At 39.5% G+C, this 20,750-nt stretch overlaps 1 protein-coding gene across 1 annotated transcript in view; it reads right to left on the reverse strand.

The window, feature by feature from the left end:
* The window catches only part of LOC128655680 (oocyte zinc finger protein XlCOF6.1-like), a 79,621-nt gene that overhangs the window by 25,201 nt on the left and 33,670 nt on the right, over positions 1-20,750 (reverse strand). The window contains exons 3-5 of the mRNA XM_053709262.1: positions 3,764-3,868; positions 2,000-2,104; positions 115-219 (exon numbers count right to left, since the gene is read on the reverse strand). Coding sequence (XP_053565237.1) covers positions 115-219; positions 2,000-2,104; positions 3,764-3,868 — 315 coding nt within the window. The remainder of the gene's footprint in view (positions 1-114; positions 220-1,999; positions 2,105-3,763; positions 3,869-20,750) is intronic.

Raw genomic sequence — 20,750 nt, forward strand, 5'->3', positions numbered from 1 at the left:
CTGCTTATTAACATATGTCTTTTGTGTAACCATCTGATAAATAAAAATGTTATTTGCATAAGACAAAATGTCACCATCACAGAACATTCCCTTTACTACATATGCGCTAATCACCTGTAGCCGTATTTATGGGAACTTCGTCCTCCTCAGTCTTCACCTGATCACACGTATACAGATCTTCTGTTATCTCAACTTTCATTTTATCAGCTTTATCTTCATCTGTACAAATAAAGCAGATGTAGTTTTTATGTCACATGATCTTGTTTTTATAATTTTACCATAAAACAGTTTGTGCATTTCCCACAAAGACAACAGCAACACACTGAGGTTTCCCCTCTATTACAGTGGGTATTGAAAAGAATCATCCCCCTTTGAAAAGAATCATTTTGCTGCTTTGCAGCCTGAAATAAAGACAGACAAATTTTTTGTTTATCCAGTTGTAATTACTCAGTGCAACTTATAACATCCAAGTGAAAGATATAATACCAACATGTCAGGCAAAAAAAGACAGTTCAAAAACAGAATCACTGAATTGGAAAAAGGATCACCCCCTTGTGTCAGTATTTTGTTGAACCACCTTTTGCTTTAATTACAGCCTTTAGTCTGTTGGGATATGTCTCTACTAACTTTTCACATCTAGACTGTGCAATAATTGCCCACTCTTATTTGCAGAACTGCTTCGGTTCCGTTACATTTGATGGTGACCGTTTGTGGACTGCAGTCTTCAAGTCATGCCACAGATATTCAATGGGGTTTAAGTCTGGGTTCTGACTAGGCCATGCAAGGACATTCACCTTTTTCTCCTTCAATCACTGTGTGGTCATTTTTGCTGTGTGCTTTGGGTCATTGTCATGTTGGAAGGTAAACCTTCTTACCATTGACAAATTCCTGGCAGAGGGCAGCAGATTTTCCTAAAGAATTTGACAGTATTTTGCCCCATCCATTAATACTTCTATCCTGACAAGTGCGTCAGTGCCTGCTGCAGAGAAACACCCCCATAACAGGATATAACCACCTCCATGTTTTTTTGTAGGTATGGTGTTATTTGGATGGTGAGCTGTATAGGATTTCCTCCAGACATATCGTTTGGTGTTGAGGCCAAATAGTTCAATTTTAGTCTCATCTGGCCATAACACCTTTTTACATGTGGCCTCAAAATATCCTAGGTGAGTTATAGCACAGCTCAGTCGTGACTGCATGTGGTCTTTTTTGAGGAGTGGCTTTTTTTTTTTTTTTTTTGCAACCCTTCCATACAAGCCACATTTGTGGAGAATTTGTGATATTGTTGTCACATGCACACAATGACCACTTGTTGTCTTAAATTTCTGCAACTGGTTCAGAGTTGCTGTGGGCCTCTTGGTAGCCTCTCTGACCAGTTTATTCCTGGCTCTTTCATCCATTTTTCGAGCAACATTCTGATCCAGAGAGGGTCTGTGTTGTACCAGATACCTTCCACTTCTTAATAATAGACTTCACTGTGCTTCTAGGCATTGATAAAGCCTTTGATATTTTCTTGTATCCATCTCCTGACTTGTGCCTGTCTACAACATTATCCCGGAAATCTTTTGACAGTGCCTTGACACCCATAGTTGATTGTTTGCTTCAGTTGCACTACCAGGGACTGAGATGCTCCAGGAAAGCTCTTTTCATGCTGAGCTAATCAATATGCCCACAGCTTTTCACAGTTGAAGGTCAAATTACTTTGTGTGTGCCGTTGAGAAGATGATTAGCTACACCTGATTGAATTTACAAGTAATTTTAGGAGGGGGTGATTCTTTTTCCAACTCAGTGATTCTGTTTTCAATTGTCTTTAAATGTTATTATTTTCAAGAGGGGTGATTCTTTTCAATACCCACTGTATTTTATATATTTTAGCTGAAATGGAAGATTAGAGACAACACGTGTGCAGACTCACCTGTAGCCCACATCCCCCAGATATAACACGTGCACAATCATCTGTAACCAGGGTCCTCCAAACACAACACACGTGCACACTAACCTGGTCTGATGTTGTCATTGCTTTCCTCATCTTTTGTACCCAGATGTTGCCTCACACACAGATCTTCTGTTATCACAAATTTCAATATATCAGCGTTATCTTCTTCTGTATAAATAAAGCAGATTCAGTTTTTATATCACATGATCTAGTTTTTATAACTTAATCATAAAACCTTTTTTATATTTCATAGACAGACAATATCAAAAGATAGAAACACTGGTCTTTAGTCTTTATCCTTTTTATTCTTTATTATTTTACAACTTTTAAGATAAAAGGTAAATTTAGACACAACACTCACCTGTAACCTGCATGCACATCATACGTGCACACTCACCTGTAACTCACACTACTCACACACATCATACGTGCAGACTCACCTGTAACCTGCATGCCTTATATACATCATACGTGCACACTCACCTGTAACTCACACACATCATACGTGCACACTCACCTGTAACTTACACCCCTCACACACATCATACGTGAACACTCACCTGTAACTCATACCCCTCACACATATCATACATGCACATTCACCTGTAACTCACATCCCTCACACACAAAACACGTGCACACTCACTAGTAACTCACACCCCCGACACACATCATACGTGCACACTCACCTGTAACTTACATCCCTCACAAACATTATACGTGCAGACTCACCTATAACTCACATCCTTCACACACAACACACATGCACACTTACCTGTAACTCACGTCCTCACATGTGCACACTCACCTGTAACAAACTCACACCCCTCACACACATCATATGTGCACACTCACCTGTAACTCACACACATCATACATGCACACTCACCTGTAACTTACACCCCTCACACACATCATACGTGAACACTCACCTGTAACTCACACCCCTCACAAACATCATACGTGCAGACTCACCTATAACTCACATCCTTCACACACACAACACACGTGCACACTTACCTGTAACTCACGTCCTCACATGTGCACACTCACCTGTAACAAACTCACACATCAAATGTAGCACCTGTAACTCACACACATCATACATGCACACTCACCTGTAACTCACACCCCTCACACACATCATATGTGCACACTCACCTGTAACTCACACACATCATACATGCACAGTCTCCTGTAACTCACATCCCTCACACATATACATGCACACTTACCTATAACTCGCACCCATCATACGTGCACACTTACCTGTAACTCACATCCCTCACACACATCATACGTGCACACTCACCTGTAACACACACCCCTCACACGTGCACACTCACCTGAACTCACATCCTTTACACACATCATACGTGCACTCACTTGTAACTAACATCCCTCACACACATCATACGTGTACACTTACCTGTAAATCCCATACCTCACACACATCATATGAACACACTCACATCCCTCATACACATCATAAACGCACATTCATCTATAACTTACATCCCTCACACACATCATATGTGCACACTCATCTGTAACTCACACACCTCATACGTGCACACTCACCTGTAACTCGCATCACTCACACACATCATACGTGCACACTCACCTGTAACTCACACTCCTCACACACATCATATGTGCACACTCACCTGTAACTCGCATCACTCACGCACAAACGTGTTCACTTACCTGTAACTCATACCCCTCACACACACAACACACGTACACACTCACCTGTAACTCACACATCATATGCACACACTCACCTGTAACTCACATCCCTCACACACAACACACGTGCACACTCACCTGAGCTGATACTGTCACTGGTTTCCTCATCCGGGGCTCCCAGCTGACGCCTCACACACAGATCTTCTGTTATCTCAACTTTCACTGTATCAGCGTTATCTTCATCTGTACAAATAAAGCAGATTCAGTTATTATATCCCATGAGCTAGTTTTATAACTTTGCCATAAAACAGTTTGTCTATTTACCAGACAGACAATAGCACGGAATACACACACTGGTGCTTTTCCTCTGTTCTTTTACTTTTCTTAGCTTAAAGGGACAGTAAACACCACACACCATATAATTACAATATTGTCTGCAGCCTTGCAATAAATGAACATACTAGGTGAGGTTGACTTTTATTGGAATACATTAACACAGTGTTTGCTGCAATTGTTTAGTTTTTCAGTAACCAATTTCAAGTTGGTTAATGGAGCAGACAAGGCTAGCCACTATCATTATGTTAGCAAAATATCCATTGTTTTGAAGAATCTTATCTTATCACATCTGCAGAAGCTAATTAGGGACAAATATATAGCAGGGTCAGGTTTGTAAAATCAAACATGTGCTCTTCTAAATTTCATAACTGAAAACCACACAATTTTCAGTCTTAAATTACAGAAACATTTGCATAATAAGCAATTAAACTATATTGCAAAGTTTTAACTAGACATAACTAACAGTTTATATTACAAGTTCAATGTGTTAACCGTCCCTTTAGAACCTTTCCTGGACTATGATCTGCTATATTCAGGCTCATGCTGAGCATTGGGCATTACCAGATATTTGGGCCGGAAGCTGGTGCCTTAGCCCTGCTCGCCTATCAATCAGGTCTTGTTGCGCGCTTTATACTGTATATATTACTGCCATGTAGGCAGCGCTTTACACTAGGCGCTAATAGGTTTTGACTGGTTACTTACATCCATATGAACCAATCAATGTGCAATCTTATGCTTAGCTACCCAAATATCAACACAGAGTCTTTCTTCTGAAATTATAATATAATGCTCCTGGCACAGCCAGATAACAGATCATTATGGTACAGAGTTTGTGTGCTCTGGAAGAGGTAGACGGGTTATGGCTTCAACCTTCATAGCAAGAAGGCACTGTCTGGACAGTAAGAGCAGCTGGTGGAGCCCGGCTCACCCACAGAGAAGGCAGACATGAACGCTGGGGACAGACAGCTGGTGGTGTGAAGAGAGGACATGTGGTAGGTCATGCATCAGTAAGTGACTCACTCTGGAGGTGCAGCTACCTGCCTGTCTGAGACAACCTCAGGTAAGGGTAGAAAAAAAACATGACCAGGAATCCCCTGTTGAGGGAAGCATTTGGAGAGGGGGGAAGACAGAATAACAGGAACCCTGATAGGAGGGGGGGGGGGGGGTCTTGAGGGAAGCATAGGGCAGTGAGACTATTTCCATACAAAAGGTTGTGGTATGGTAATCAGAATAAATGAGGGGAGATCCTTTTTTTTTTTCTGAAAGGGCCATAATACCCAAATGTTTAAACACTTGAAAGTGATGCAGCATAGCTGTAAAAAGCTGACAAGAAAATATCACCTGAACATCTCTATGTAAAAAAGAAAGATATTTTACCTCAAAAGTTCCACATCCCATTGTAAAGGACTTCTAAGCAGCATATTAGTATGTCTGTCCCGGGACAGCTGAAGGGATGAGCCTCGTGCACTCTCATGTTATTTCCCTATTCAGTGTAACAATGAAATCTCATGAGAGTTAAGTGAAATCTTGTGAGATCACAGTAAAAGAGTTCATGACCTCAGCATTGCTGATGCTGATTGGCTGCTGTTTTTTTCTTTATTTTATTTTTTTTTTACCTGCAGCTGGGAGCAGCTGAGTATAACTTTTTACACAGAACTTACTCTGCTGAGCTGAGGAGATTGTGAGGTAAAATATCTTCCTTTTTTACATAGAGATTCTCAGGTGATATTTTCCTGTCAGCTTTTTGCAGTTATACTGCATCAATTTCAAGTAATTTAGCATATGAGTATTATGTCCCTTTAAATGGATAGTAAACTCAAAAAATTATTTTAGCTATTTTAAAACATTATTAAAAATGTTTCTTACCGTTTACCAGTATTTTAGATTCAAAATTCCTATTGCTGCCAAACCCACAGTTTTCCTCATTATGCAGGCCCTATGATGATGGTCTACCCAGGTAGAACCATCATGGCGGCCGGCATGCGCAGTTGTAGACCACCGCCGTCTCACGCTTGCACAATGTGGATCCCCTCTGTGCTCTTTATTGAGGCACATCGTCAACCACACGGCGAACACAGAGGGAACGTGGGTGTGACGTCACAGTCAGGAGAAGTAGCGCACCAGACTGCAGACACTGCCGAGGGAGCGGACGGAGGAGCAGCCTCAGAAGCTATGGAAACTAGTAAAGTATAACAAACACCCCTAGGCTAAAGAGCAAGGAATATAAATGCAATTTTGATTGTGGTGCTTCAATTGCTCATGTGCTAATTTGGATTAACAAAGATGTCCGTCAGGAAGGTTGATAATAAGTGTGTATGCGTTTACCAATTTTTGTTAATGCACATGCGATTTTGGGCACCAGATAGCTTAATGAATATTATAATTAGAATACTCCTCCATCATGATTGGATGAAGCACGTTGCAGACTTTGTGCAACAATCAGCCTCTTTAATAGGCGGTCATTGCTGCTAGTTAATGAAGATTTTAATATAAGAAATTAATTTAATTTTAAACTTAATTTTTTATTAAAAGTAAGTGAATTTATAATACTTGGTATTTCTTTTCATACTACATATTTTTTTGGTATAGGTTTTTCAAAGATTAATAACCCTTTAAATGGACAGTGTACTGTAAAACTGTTTTTCCCTTAATGTGCTGCTCTTTGGGTTTATTTTTGTATACGATATAGCTGGCTTTCACCTAGATTACGAATTTTGCGTTGCGGCTTTTAACGCTGAAAAAATGGCAATTTCAGCGTAAAAGCAGGAACGCACTATTGGGAGTCATGTCGGTATAGCTGTACCACAAGCATTGTAGCCTGTAACACAACGTCAGTCCCGCACTCAAAAAATGAAGTTTTTGCGTGGGATTTCCATTTCGCTAGTATTACAGGTTGTGCGGTGAGGCTAAAATGCTTGTGTTACAGCCTATTCCGATACGATCCATATTGCCTTTTGAAAGCAGTAGTTATGGATTTTGTGTAACAAAAATGTTTCACAAAACTCATAACTAAACTTTTACAAAGTACACTAACACTCATAAACTACCTATTAACCCCTAAACCGCCACCCTCCTGCATCGCAAACACTATAATAAAGCTATTAACCCCTAATTTGGCGCACACCTACATCGCAGCTATTAAATAAACCTATTAACCCCTAATCTGCTGCCCACCCACATCACCAACACTATTTAAACATATTAACCCCTAAACCACCGCCCCTGACATCGCTGACACTATAATAAAGTTATTAACCCCTATTCCGCCGCTTCCCAAGATCGCCGCCACTAAATAAAGTAATTAACCCCTAAACTTCCGGCCTCCTACATCGCAAAACTCAAAATTAAACTATTAACCCCGAAACCTAACACCCCGCTAACTTTAACCCCTTAATGACCACAATGTACCCTGTATGTCACTGGTCGTTAAGGGTTTTTTCAGGACATAATAGCACAAGTCTAGCAAGAACACGCTATTAATGCCCTCCCTCCAGCAGGCTTTGTGGAATAGAGCAGTCTCAACGCTGGTGGCAAGTCCGCGCTATAAAACAATCAAGTCCCAAAAAAAGGCCAGCGACATACAGGGTACGTCGCTGGTCCTTAAGGGGTTAAATTAAAAATACAATATAACTCTAAATAAATAAAAACTTAGCTGTGAAATAAAAATAAACCTAACATTAAACTATAAATAAACCTAACATAACTAATCTAATCAAATAAAAAAAAAACTACCAATTAAAATATCTAAATTACAATTTTAAAAACTAAATCCTACGAAAAAATTAAATAATCTAAGTTTACCAAAAATAATAAACACTAAAATCCCGAAAAATAAAAAAACACTAAGTTTACCAAAAAATAAACGAAATTATCAAAAATAAAAACAATTATACCTAATCTAATAGCCCTATCAAAATATAAAAGCCCCCCAAAATAAAATACCCCCTAACCTACAATAAACTACCAATAGCCCTTAAAAGGGCCTTTTGTAGGGCATTGTCCTAAATAAATCAGCTCTTTTACCTGTAAAAAAATACTAAGTCCCCCCCAACAGTTAAATCCACCACCCAACCAACCCCCCAAAATAAAAATCCTAACTCTAAAAATAACTAAGCTACCTATTGCCCCTAAAGGGGCATTTGTATGGGCATTGCCCTTAAAAAGGGCATTTATCTCTTTTGCATTGCCCTGAAAAGTGCATTCAGCGCTTTTTAAAAAGCCCAAACTCTAATCTAAAAAAAAGAAAAACACCCCCAAATTTTTTTTAACAAAAAATAACACTAACTCCAGAAGATCTACTTATGGTTTCTGAAGTCCGGACATCCATCTCCATCCAGGCGGCGTGGTCTTCATCCATCCCGGGGGCATCTTCTATCTTTATCCCGGTGTTGCGGAGCAGAGCCATCCTGGAAGCCGAAGACATCGTGCGTGGAGAGTCCTCTTCATAAGGTCACCGCCGTACACTTATGTTGAATGCAAGGTAGCCATTTCAAAATGTCGTCCCTTGCTTTCCTATTGGCTGTTTTGAATTTGAAGAATCAATTTAGCCAATAGGATGAGAGCTACTGTAATCCTAATCAGTCACTAGGAATGCAAGGGACGCCATTTTGAAATAGCTACCTTGCATTCAACTTCAGTGTGCGGCGTCGACCGCATGAAGAGGACGCTCCATGCAGGATGTCTTCGGGTTCCAGGATGGCTTTGCTCCGCAACGCCGGTATCAAGATAAAAGACACCCCCGGGATGGATGAAGACCTCGCCGCCTGGATGAACGGACTTCAGAAACCGTCAGTAGATCTTCTGGGGTTAGTGTTAGTTTTTTTTAATTTTTTGGGGTGTTTTTTTTTTTTTTTTAGATAAGGATTTGGGCTTTTTTAAAAGAGCTTTTAAGAGCAATGCAAAAGAGCTAAATGCCCCTTTAAGGACAATGCCCATACAAATGCCCCTTAAGGGGCAATGGGTAGCTTAGTTTTTTTTTTTAGAGTTAGGATTTTTATTTTGGGGGGGGGCTTTGTATTTTTTTTACAGGTAAAAGAGCTGATTTCTTTAGTGCAATGCCCTACAAAAGGCCCTTTTAAGGTCTATTGGTAGTTTATTGTAGGCTAGGGGGTGTTTTTATTTTGGGGGGAGGTTTATTTTTTATAGGGCTATTAGATTAGGTGTAATTGTTTTTATTTTTGATAATTTCATTTATTTTTTGTAATCTTAGTGTTTTTATTTTTCGTGATTTTAGTGTTTCATATTTTTGGTAAACAGATTATTTAAATTTTTCGTAGGATTTATTTTTATTTTTTGTAATTAAGATTTTTAATTTTTTTTCGTAGTGTTAGGATTTTTTAAAATTGTAATTTAGATATTTAAATTGGTAGTAGTTTTTATTTTATTAAATTAGTTATGTTAGGTTAATGCACAGTTTAATGTTAGGTTTATTTTTATTTCACAGGTAAATCTTTATTCATTTAAATAGAGTTATATTGTAAATTAATTTTAATTTAAAGATGGGGGGTGTTAGGTTTAGAGGTTAATAGTTTAATTTAGTGTTTTGCGATGTGGGGGTGTGGCGGTTTAGGGGTTAATAGATTTATTTAGTGGGAGGCCGGAGGTTTAGGGGTTAATAACTTTATTTAGTGGCGGGTATGTTCATAGCTTTTATTAGTGGCGGCGATGTCGGGAGCGGCAGATTAGTGGTTAATAACTATTATAGTGGCGCCGATGTCGGGAGTGATGGAATAAAGGTTAATAACTTTATAAGTGGAGGCAGTGTCTGTTTAGTTCAAAACTCATAATCTAGGTGTTTGTTCTTTGAAAGTACAACACATTAAAATAAGTTGAGCTTGCAGGGAAATCAAATCTCCTTATTTTATCACTTTCTGTACACACATATGCTTCTTTATATTACCTCTGCTTATATACCAAAGCACAGCACAATTGAAAATTAACGTTTTATTGCTTATTGTATCTCTCCTACCTCCCACTGGGAGTGTAATTTCTTCTGCTGGCTATGTTTACACAGCATTATTTTATAGCCTATAGAAACTTTCAGTATAGGTAGGGATACCACAGTCAAGATCAGCTATTTAAAAAAACACTGATATATGTAAACAGTTTAATAGAATCTAGCAGGCAAAATGGATCATTGGGAACTAATTAAAGGGGAAACAATTTAGGATAAACTGTCCCTTTAAGCATATAGTCTCAATAGAGATCTGGGCCTCCATTACATATAGAGCGTCGCCCGCAAAAGCCGGCGACGCCAGATTTTACGCGATTTTGGTATTACATATACAGCGTAGCATACAACTTACGCGGGTATATTTCACCCGTCGCTCGCAATTTTTACTCCCATAGGCTAACATGGGACCGCGTGGTAAATCAGTATCCAATATCCAGCGTAAGGCCTTACGTAGCGAAAATGGAGAAATCTTACTCCATTTTTACCTCGCCATAAAAGGCAGCCGTAGCAGGCCTTGCGCTGAGTATGGGAGTACCGTAACTCCATAAAATGCCTGCAAAAATAAACTAACACCTAACACATGCGCAATGTCTATCTACCTGTCAACCGCAATCCCCCACCGCAATAACTAAAAAACTCTATTAACCCCTAAACTGCCATAGCCCACACCACAAGTAATAACTAAATTATTAACCCCTAAACCGCCATAGCCCACACCACAAGTAATAACTAAATTATTAACCCCTAAACCGCTATAGCCTACAACGCAATTAACCTATTCAAGTATTAACCCCTAAACCGCCATAGCCCACATAGGCTATTAAATGTATTAACCCCTAATCTGCCGCCGCCAACGTCGCCGCCACTATAATAAAGTTATTAACCCCTAAACCTAAGTCTAACCCTAACACCCCCTAACTTAAATATTATTTAAATAAATCTAAATAATATTACTATTATTAACTAAATTATTCCTATTTAAAACTAAATACTTACCTATAAAATAAACCCTAAGATAGCTACAATATAATTAATAATTACATTGTTGCTATTTTAGGATTAATTTTTATTTTAAAGGCAACTTTGTATTTATTTTAACTAGGTACAATAGCTATTAATTTAATTAATAGCTACCTAGTTAAAATAACTACAAATTTACCTGTAAAATAAATCCTAACCTAAGTTACAATTACACCTAACACTACCATTAAATAAATTAAATTAATTAACTACAATTACCTAAAATTAAATACAATAAAATAAAATAAACTATAGTACAAAAAACAAACACTAAATTACAGAAAATAAAAAAAAATTACAAGAAGTTTAAACTAATTACCCCTAATCTAAGCCCCCTAATAAAATAAAAAAGCCCCCCAAAATAATAAAATTCCCTACCCTATACTAAATTACACATTTTGCGGGGCATTGCCCCAAAGTAATCAGCTCTTTTACCTGTAAAAAAAGAAATACAACCCCCCCAACATTAAAACCCACCACCCACACACCCAACCTTACTCTAAAACCCACCCAATCCCCCCTTAAAAAAACCTAACACTAACCCCTTGAAGACCACCCTACCTTGAGCCGTCTTCACCCAGCCGGGCAGAAGTCTTTATCCGTTCCGGGCAGAAGAGGTCCTCCAGCCGGGCACAAGTCTTCATCCAAGCGGCATCTTCTATCTACTTCCATCCGACGAGGAGGGGCTCCATGTTGAAGACATCCGACGTGGAGCATCCTTCCTGGCCGCCGACTAACGAAGGCTCCTTTAAATGACGTCATCCAAGATGGCGTCCCTTCAATTTCCGATTGGCTGATAGAATTTTATCAGCCAATCAGAATAAAGGTAGGAAAAATCCTATTGGCTGATGCAATCAGCCAATCGGATTGAAGTTCAATCCGATTGGCTGATCCAATCAGCCAATAGGATTGACCTCGCATTCTATCGGCTGTTCCAATCAGCCAATAGAATGCAAGGTCAATCCTATTGGCTGATTGGATCAGCCAATCGAATTGAACTTCAATCCGATTGGCTGATTGGATCAGCCAATAGGTTTTTTCCTACCTTAATTCCGATTGGCAGAATTCTATCAGCCAATCGGAATTGAAGGGACGCCATCTTGGATGACGTCATTTAAAGCAACCTTCATTCGTCGGTTAGTCGGCGGCCAGGAAGGATGCTCCGCGTCGGATTTCTTCAAGATGGAGCCGCTCCTCGTCTGATGGAAGAAGATAGAAGATGCCGCTTGGATGAAGACTTCTGCCCGGCTGGAGGACCTCTTCTGCCCGGATTGGATGAAGACTTCTGCCCGCTGGGTGATGACGGCTCAAGGTAGGGTGGTCTTCAAGGGGTTAGTGTTAGGTTTTTTTAAGGGGGGATTGGGTTGGTTTTAGAGTAAGGTTGAGTGTGTGGGTGGTGGGTTTTAATGTTGGGGGGGGTTGTATTTCTTTTTTACAGGTAAAAGAGCTGATTACTTTGGGGCAATGCCCCGCAAAAAGCCCTTTTAAGGGCTATTTGTAATATAGTATAGGGTAGGGAATTTTATTATTTTGGGGGGCTATTTTATTAGGGGGCTTAGATTAGGTGTAATTAGTTTAAACTTCTTGTAATTTTTTTTTATTTTCTGTAATTTAGTGTTTGTTTTTTTTGTACTATAGTTTATTTTATTTAATTGTATTTAATTTTAGGTAATTGTAGTTAATTAATTAATTTATTTATTTAATGATAGTGTAGTGTTAGGTGTAATTGTAACTTAGGTTAGGATTTATTTTACAGGTAAATTTGTAGTTATTTTAACTAGGTAGCTATTAAATAGTTATTAACTATTTAATAGCTATTGTACCTACTTAAAATAAATACAAAGTTGCCTGTAAAATAAAAATAAATCCTAAAATAGCTACAATGTAATTATTAATTATATTGTAGCTATCTTAGGGTTTATTTTATAGGTAAGTATTTAGTTTTAAATAGGAATAATTTAGTTAATAATAGTAATATTATTTAGATTTATTTAAATAATATTTAAGTTAGGGGGGTGTTAGGGGTTAATAAATTTATTATAGTGGCGGCGACGTTGGCGGCGGCAGATTAGGGGTTAATACATTTAATAGCCTATGTGGGCTATGGCGGTTTAGGGGTTAATACTTGAATAGGTTAATTGTGTTGTGGTCTATGGTGGTTTAGGGGTTAATAATTTAGTTATTACTTGCGGTGTGGGCTATGGCGGTTTAGGGGTTAATAATTAGGCTTATTGCATTGTGGGGGGTTGTCGGTCTAGGGGTTAATACATTTATTATTAGTAGTGAGAGGGGGGATTGTGGATATAGGGGTTTTTACATGTCGGGCTTATTTTTGGGAGGCAGGTTAGACTTTTATGGGAGATTTGTTTTTTTCTTTACTTTTCTTAGGCGCCGGCAGTTTCTAAAGTGCCGTAAGTCACTAGCGACTCCAGAAATTTGTAGTTACGCTCATTTCTGGACATCGCTAGTTTATCCGACTTACGGCACTTTATGAACTGCCGGCGCCGTATATGTAATACCCCGATGTGCGGGGTGAAATTACGGGCGGTGGAGGTTCCCGCGCTTGTGCCGAAACCTGTGCCGTATATGTGATCGCGCCCCTACTGTACCCAAGACCTTAGTATGAGCAAAGTTCCTCAGGTGGTATGTTCTCCTGCAACAATACACATAACTCAGTCAGTAGCACATCTGGCTGCTCTGTACTGGGCACTGCTAAAACCTAGAAATATTGAAGTTATCTAACCAATCATGTGCTACCAGTTTGATTTAATCTAGTTGCTAATTTAACTCACAGGTAGCATAAAAGCAATTCTCAGATTACACTTTAACATGGTGTCAATTCTGCATCCCTCTGTGCAACTGCTCCCTATTACTAAAACAGAAATAAAAATTCAAACTGGTACTATATCTAATTTAAATTATTTTTTAAAAATGCATGATTAAGTAAAGTGATTCCAGATTTAAGAAATCAAATTACGGGTACCATTTTAACGTGCCTGCAAGCATGTATGTGCTGCAATAAATGTCAGTATGCACACTGATTGACTGATGCAAGTGGGTAAAGTATGTACACTGATAAATATTGTTGGAAGTGTTAACCCTCGATGGAAGTTGGCGCTCTACAAATAACCGATAATAATAATAATAATAATCTCAGGGAAAAGGCTGTGTGACAATGCCCTACAGACCTCAGAGGGGTATCAGGCTGTGTGACAAGGACCCTTCTATGGGGGAAAGGAACTCATATATAGAGAGCACTCCTGAGCCTACCTCAGTATGCACACATGATAAACACTACTGTCATATATAGAGCACATATCTTCCCCAACCCCAGTATGCTCTCATGGCAGGCATTGCTGCCATATATAGAACACGCTCCTGTCCCTACCTCAATATGCTCTCATGACAAGCACTGGTGCCATATGTAGAGCATGCTCCTGAGCCTACCTCAGTATGCTCTCATGACAAGAACTGCTGCCATATATAAAGTGCGCTCCTGAGCCTACCTCAATATGCTCTAATGACAAGCACTGCATCTATATATGCACGGAGTGTATGTATTCTTGCACTCTGACAGAAGTGTGCTTTCACAGATCAGTGATTTTCCGGATGTTTAACCAGAAATGCACAATACTGCAGGATACAGAGCAGGAGATCCACATTTTTACAGTGTCTACCATGATCTATACTATTCATGTGGCCTTTTTATATGTTATGTAACTTATAAACTGTGTATAAAAATTGCACAAATATAAATCTCCAGCACTTTATTGCATGTGCAAACCCAAAGCCATTGGGCAGGAGATGATACACACACACACACACACACACACACACAGGTGTTGGGCAGGAGATGACACACACACACACAGGTAATCAACAGGAGATGACACACACAGACACACAGGTATTGGACTGGAGATGACAGAAACACAGGTATTGGACAGGAGATGACACACGGGTAATGGGCAGGAGATGACACACAGGTATTAGGCAGGAGATGACAGACAGGTATTGGACAGGAGATGACACACAGGTATTGGACAGGAGATGACAGACAGGTATTGGACAGGAGATGACACACAGGTATTGGACAGGAGATGACAGACAGGTATTGGACAGGAGATGACACACAGGTATTGGACAGGAGATGACACACAGGTATTAGGCAGGAGATGACAGACAGGTATTGGACAGGAGATGACACACAGGTATTGGACAGGAGATGACAGACAGGTATTGGACAGGAGATGACACACAGGTATTGGACAGGAGATGACAGACAGGTATTGGACAGGAGATGACACAAAGGTATTGGACAGGAAATGACACACAGGTATTGGACAGGAGATGACACACACACGCACAGGTATTGGGCCGGAGATGACACACAAAAGTATTGGGCAGGACATGACACACACAGGTATTGGACAGGAGAGGACACACAAATGTATTGGACACGAGAGGACACACACACACAGGTATTGGGCAGGAGATGAGACACAAAGGTATTGGGTAGGAGATGACACACAGGTATTGGGTAGGAGACACACTTACACACAGGTATTGACAGCTGTATTGAGGTAGAGGGAAGGGAGCGAGAGAAAGACCCCCCATTTTTTTTGTATGGTTCAAACAGGGGAATCAAATAAAACCTAGAATTTATCTGCTAGATTACGAGTCTTACGTTAGCCTTAAAAAGAAGCGTTGAGAGGTCCCAACGCTGCTTTTTAATGCCCGCTGGTATTACAAGTCAGACAGGTACAGGTGTACCAATCACTTTTCTTCCGCAACCCGAGCATATCACAAATCCCCTTACGTAAATTGCGTATCCTATCTTTTCAATGGGACTTGCATAACGTCGGTATTACAAGTCTTGGAAGAAGTGAGCGGTAGACCCTCTCCTGTCAAGACTCCTACCGCATTTAAAAGTCAGTAGTTAAGAGTTTTATGGGATAACGGCGTAACATAAAACTCTTAACTAAAGTGCTAAAAAGTACACTAACACCCATAACTACCTATTAACCCCTAAACCGAGGCCCCCCACACATCGGAAACACTTTAATTAAAAGTTTAACCCCTAATCTGCCGACCGGACATCGCAGCCACTTTAATAAATATATTAACCCCTAAAACGCTGCACTCCCGCCTCGCAAACACTAGTTAAATATTATTAACCCCTAATCTGCCGTCCCTAACATTGCCGACACCTACCTACATTTATTAACCCCTAATCTGCCGCCCCCAATGTCGCCGCTACTATAATAAAGGTATTAACCCCTAAACCTAAGTCTAAACCTAACCCTAAAAACCCCCTAACTTAAATATAATTTAAAATATTCTAAATAAAATTACTACAATTAAATAAATTATTCCTATTTACAACTAAATACTTACCTATAAAATAAACCCTAAGATAGCTACAATATAACTAATAGTTACATTGTAGCTATTTTAGGATTTATTTCTATTTTACAGGCAACTTTGTATTTATTTTAACTAGGTACAATAGTTATTAAATAGTTATTAACTATTTAATAACTACCTAGCTAAAATAAAAACAAATCTACCTGTAAAATAAACCCTAACCTAAGATATAATTACACCTAACACTACACTATCCTTAAATTAATTACCTAAACTACCTACAATTAATTACAATTAAATAAAATAAACTAAAGTAGGAAAAACAACAAACACTAAATTACAGAAAATAAAAAAATAATTACAATTTTTTAAAACTAATTACACCTACTCTAATCCCCCTAATAAAATAAAAAACCCCCCCAAAATAATAAAAATCCCTACCCTATACTAAATTAAAAGGGCCTTTTGCGGGGCCCTACCTACCTTGAGACGTCTTCACCCACCCGGGCACAAGTGGACCTCCAGAGGGGCAGAAGTCTTCATTCGATCCGGGCAGAAGAGGACCTCCAGACGGGCAGAAGGCTTCATCCAGGCGGCATCTTCTATCTTCATCCATCCGGAGTGGGTCCATCTTCAATCCAGCCAACGCAGAGCATCCTCTTCAAACGAAGTCCAAGCAAAGAATGAAGGTTCCTTTAAATGACGTCATCCAAGATGGCGTCCCTTGAATTCTGATTGGCTGATAGGATTCTATCAGCCAATCGGAATTAAGGTAGGAAAAATCCTATTGGCTGATGCAATCAGCCAATAGAATTGAGGTCGCATTCTATTGGCTGATTGGAACAGCCAATAGAATGCAAGCTCAATCCTATTGGCTGATTGGATCAGCCAATAGGATTTTTCCTACCTTAATTCCGATTGGCTAATAGAATCCTATCAGCCAATCGGAATTCAAGGGACGCCATCTTGGATGATGTCATTTAAAGGAACCTTCATTCATCGCTTGGACTTCGTTTGAAGAGGATGCTCCGCGTTGGCTGGATTGAAGATGGACCCGCTCTGCTCCGGATGGATGAAGATAGAAGATGCCGCCTGGATGAAGCCTTCTGCCCATCTGGAGGACCTCTTCTGCCCGGATCGGAAGAAGACTTCTGCCCCTCTGGAGGTCCACTTGTGCCCAGCTGGGTGAAGACGTCTCAAGGTAGGGTGATCTTTAAGGGGGTAGTGTTAGGTTTTATTAAGGGGGCATTGGGTGGGTTTTAGAGTAGGGTTGGGTGTGTGGGTGGTGGGTTTTAATGTTGGGGGGTATTGTATTTTTTTTTAAGGTAAAAGAGCTAATTACTTTGGGGCAATGTAATTTAGTATAGGGTAGGGATTTTTATTATTTTGGGGGGCTTTTTTTATTTTATTAGGGGGATTAGAGTAGGTGTAATTAGTTTAAAATTTTTTTTAATTATTTTTTTATTTTCTGTAATTTAGTGTTTGTTGTTTTTCGTACTTTATTTAATTTAATTGTAATTAATTGTAGGTAGTTTAGGTAATTAATTTAATAATAGTGTAGTGTTAGGTGTAATTGTAACTTAGGTTAGGCTTTATTTTACAGGTAAATTTGTCTTTATTTTAGCTAGGTAGTTATTAAATAGTTAATAACTATTTAATAACTATTGTACCTAGTTAAAATAAATACAAAGTTGCCTGTAAAATAGAAATAAATCCTAAAATAGCTACAATGTAACTATTAGTTATATTGTAGCTATTTTAGGGTTTATTTTATAGGTAAGTATTTAGTTTTAAATAGGAATAATTTATTTAATTGTAGTTATTTTATTTAGATTTATTTAAATTATATTTAAATTAGGGGGGTGTTAGGGTTAGACTTAGGTTTAGGGGTTAATAACTTTATTATAGTGGCGGTGACATTGGCGGCAGATTAGGGGTTAATACATTTAATATAGTTGCGGCGACGTTGGGGGGGACAGATTAGGGTTTAATAAATATAATGTAGGGTTCTGCGATGTTGGGGGCAGCAGATTAGGGGTTCATTAGTATAATGTAGGTTGCGGCGGTGTCCGGAGCAGCAGATTAGGGGTTAATAATATTATGCAGGTGGCGACGATGGGGACGGCAGATTAGGGGTTAATAAATATAATGTAGGGTTCTGCGATGTTGGGGGCAGCAGATTAGGGGTTCATTAGTATAATGTAGGTGGCGGCGGTGTCCGGAGCGGCAGATTAGGGGTTAATAATATTATGCAGGTGGCGACGATGGGGATGGCAGATTAGGGGTTAATAAGTGTAAGATTAGGGGTTTTTAGACTCGGGGTTCATGTTAGGATGTTAGGTGTAGACATAAAAGTATTTCTCCATAGGAATCAATGGGGCTGCGTTAGAAAACCTGTAATACCAGCGTTGTCTTAAGTGAGCGGTGAAAAAAAACTGAGTTAGCAACGCACCCCTGTTACCGCAAAATTCGTAATCTCGGTGATAGCTAACAAAGAAAAAGCAAATCAAGATTATATACAATTGTCTTATACGAAATTAAGCTAAACCTAAATAATGAACCCAAGTCGGAATTTTGTTTGATGTAACAATGATTTTTGTAAGCAGCCCTGCAAGGTGCTTTCTGTTGGTATGATAATCTGTATCGTATATATTATTCTATGGCTAGGCTGCCTGCTCACAGCGGATCTTGTTTTGTTTCTATTCCTCTCTGCTGTTTTTTTGTTTTTTTTTTGGTGTGATACATGGGTTTTTGTTTTAATTTTGATGTGCTTAATATACATAAAATACCAACATTGAGTATGTACTGTATTAATGTAGTAATAAAGACTACATATTATTGTTATCTATTGAATTATGGATAATTTTCTTTTCCGCAGGATGTTTAAGGTGTATTATAATATTATGCCCTGTGTGGCGTATTATCCTGTGTTTTGTATGCTTTATACCCAATGTTGGTTTAAAAAATAAATAAATAAAAAAAAGGTATTGACAGCTGTATTGAGATGACACACAGTTATTGGACAGGAGATGACACACACAGGTATTTGGAAAGATATGACACACACAGGTATTGGGCCAGGAGATGACACACACACGTATTGGGCAGGAGATGACACACACACAAGTATTGGACAGGAGATGACAAACACAAAGGTATTGGGCAGGTCATGACACTCAAACACACAGGTAATGGACAGGAGTCAGACACACACACACAGGTATTGTACAGGCAATGGCACACACAGGAATTGGGAAAGATATGACACACAAAGGTATTGGGCAGGAGATTACACACAGGTATTGGAGAGGAGTTGACACACACACACACACACAAACACAGGTATTGGACAGGGAATGACACACACAGGTATTGATCAGGAATTGACACACACACACAGCGATATTGGATAGATGACACACACAGGTATTGGACAGAAGATTACACACACAGGTATTAGGCAGGAGATGACACACACAAGTATTGAGCAGGAGAGAACACACGCACAGGTATTGGACAGGAGATGACACACGCACAGGTATTGGACAGGAAAAGACACATGCACAGGTATTGGACAGGAGATGACACACAAAGGTATTGGGCAGGAGATGGCGCACACACACACACACAGGTATTGGGCAGGAGATGACACACAAACACACACAGGTATTGGGCAGTAGATAACATACACAGTTATTTAGCAGGAGATGAAGCACAGTTACTGAGCAGGAGATAAAGCACAGTTATTGGACAGGAGATGACACACACACACACACACACAGGTATTAAGCAGCAGATGACACACAGGCATTGGACAGGAGACACAAATGGTACACAAAGGTATTGGGCAGGTCATGACACACAAACACACAGGTAATGGACAGGAGACAGACAAACACCCAGGTATTGTACAGGCGATGACACACAGTTATTGGACAGGAGATGACACACAAACACACACAGGTATTGGGCAGTAGATGACATACACAGTTATTGAGCAGGAGATGAAGCACAGTTATTGGACAGGAGATGACACACACACAGGTATTAAGCAGCAGATGACACACAGGCATTGGACAGGAGACACAAATGGCACACAAAGGTATTGGGCAGGTCATGACACACAAACACACAGGTAATGGACAGGAGACAGACAAACACCCAGGTATTGTACAGGCGATGACACACAGTTATTGGGCAGTAGATGACACACAGGTATTGGAGAGGAGTTGACACACACAGGTATTGGACTGGGAATGACACACACACACACACACACACACACACACACACACATAGACAGATATTGGATAGGAGATGGCACACACACAGGTATTGGACAGGAGATGACACACACAAGTATTGGGCAAGAGATGACACACACAGGTATTGGGCAGGAGATGATACACACACACACACACAGGTATTGGACAGGAGAGGACACACTCA

The sequence above is a fragment of the Bombina bombina genome, chromosome 4 (assembly GCF_027579735.1).
Source record: "Bombina bombina isolate aBomBom1 chromosome 4, aBomBom1.pri, whole genome shotgun sequence".
NCBI classification, from domain to species: Eukaryota; Metazoa; Chordata; class Amphibia; order Anura; family Bombinatoridae; genus Bombina; species Bombina bombina.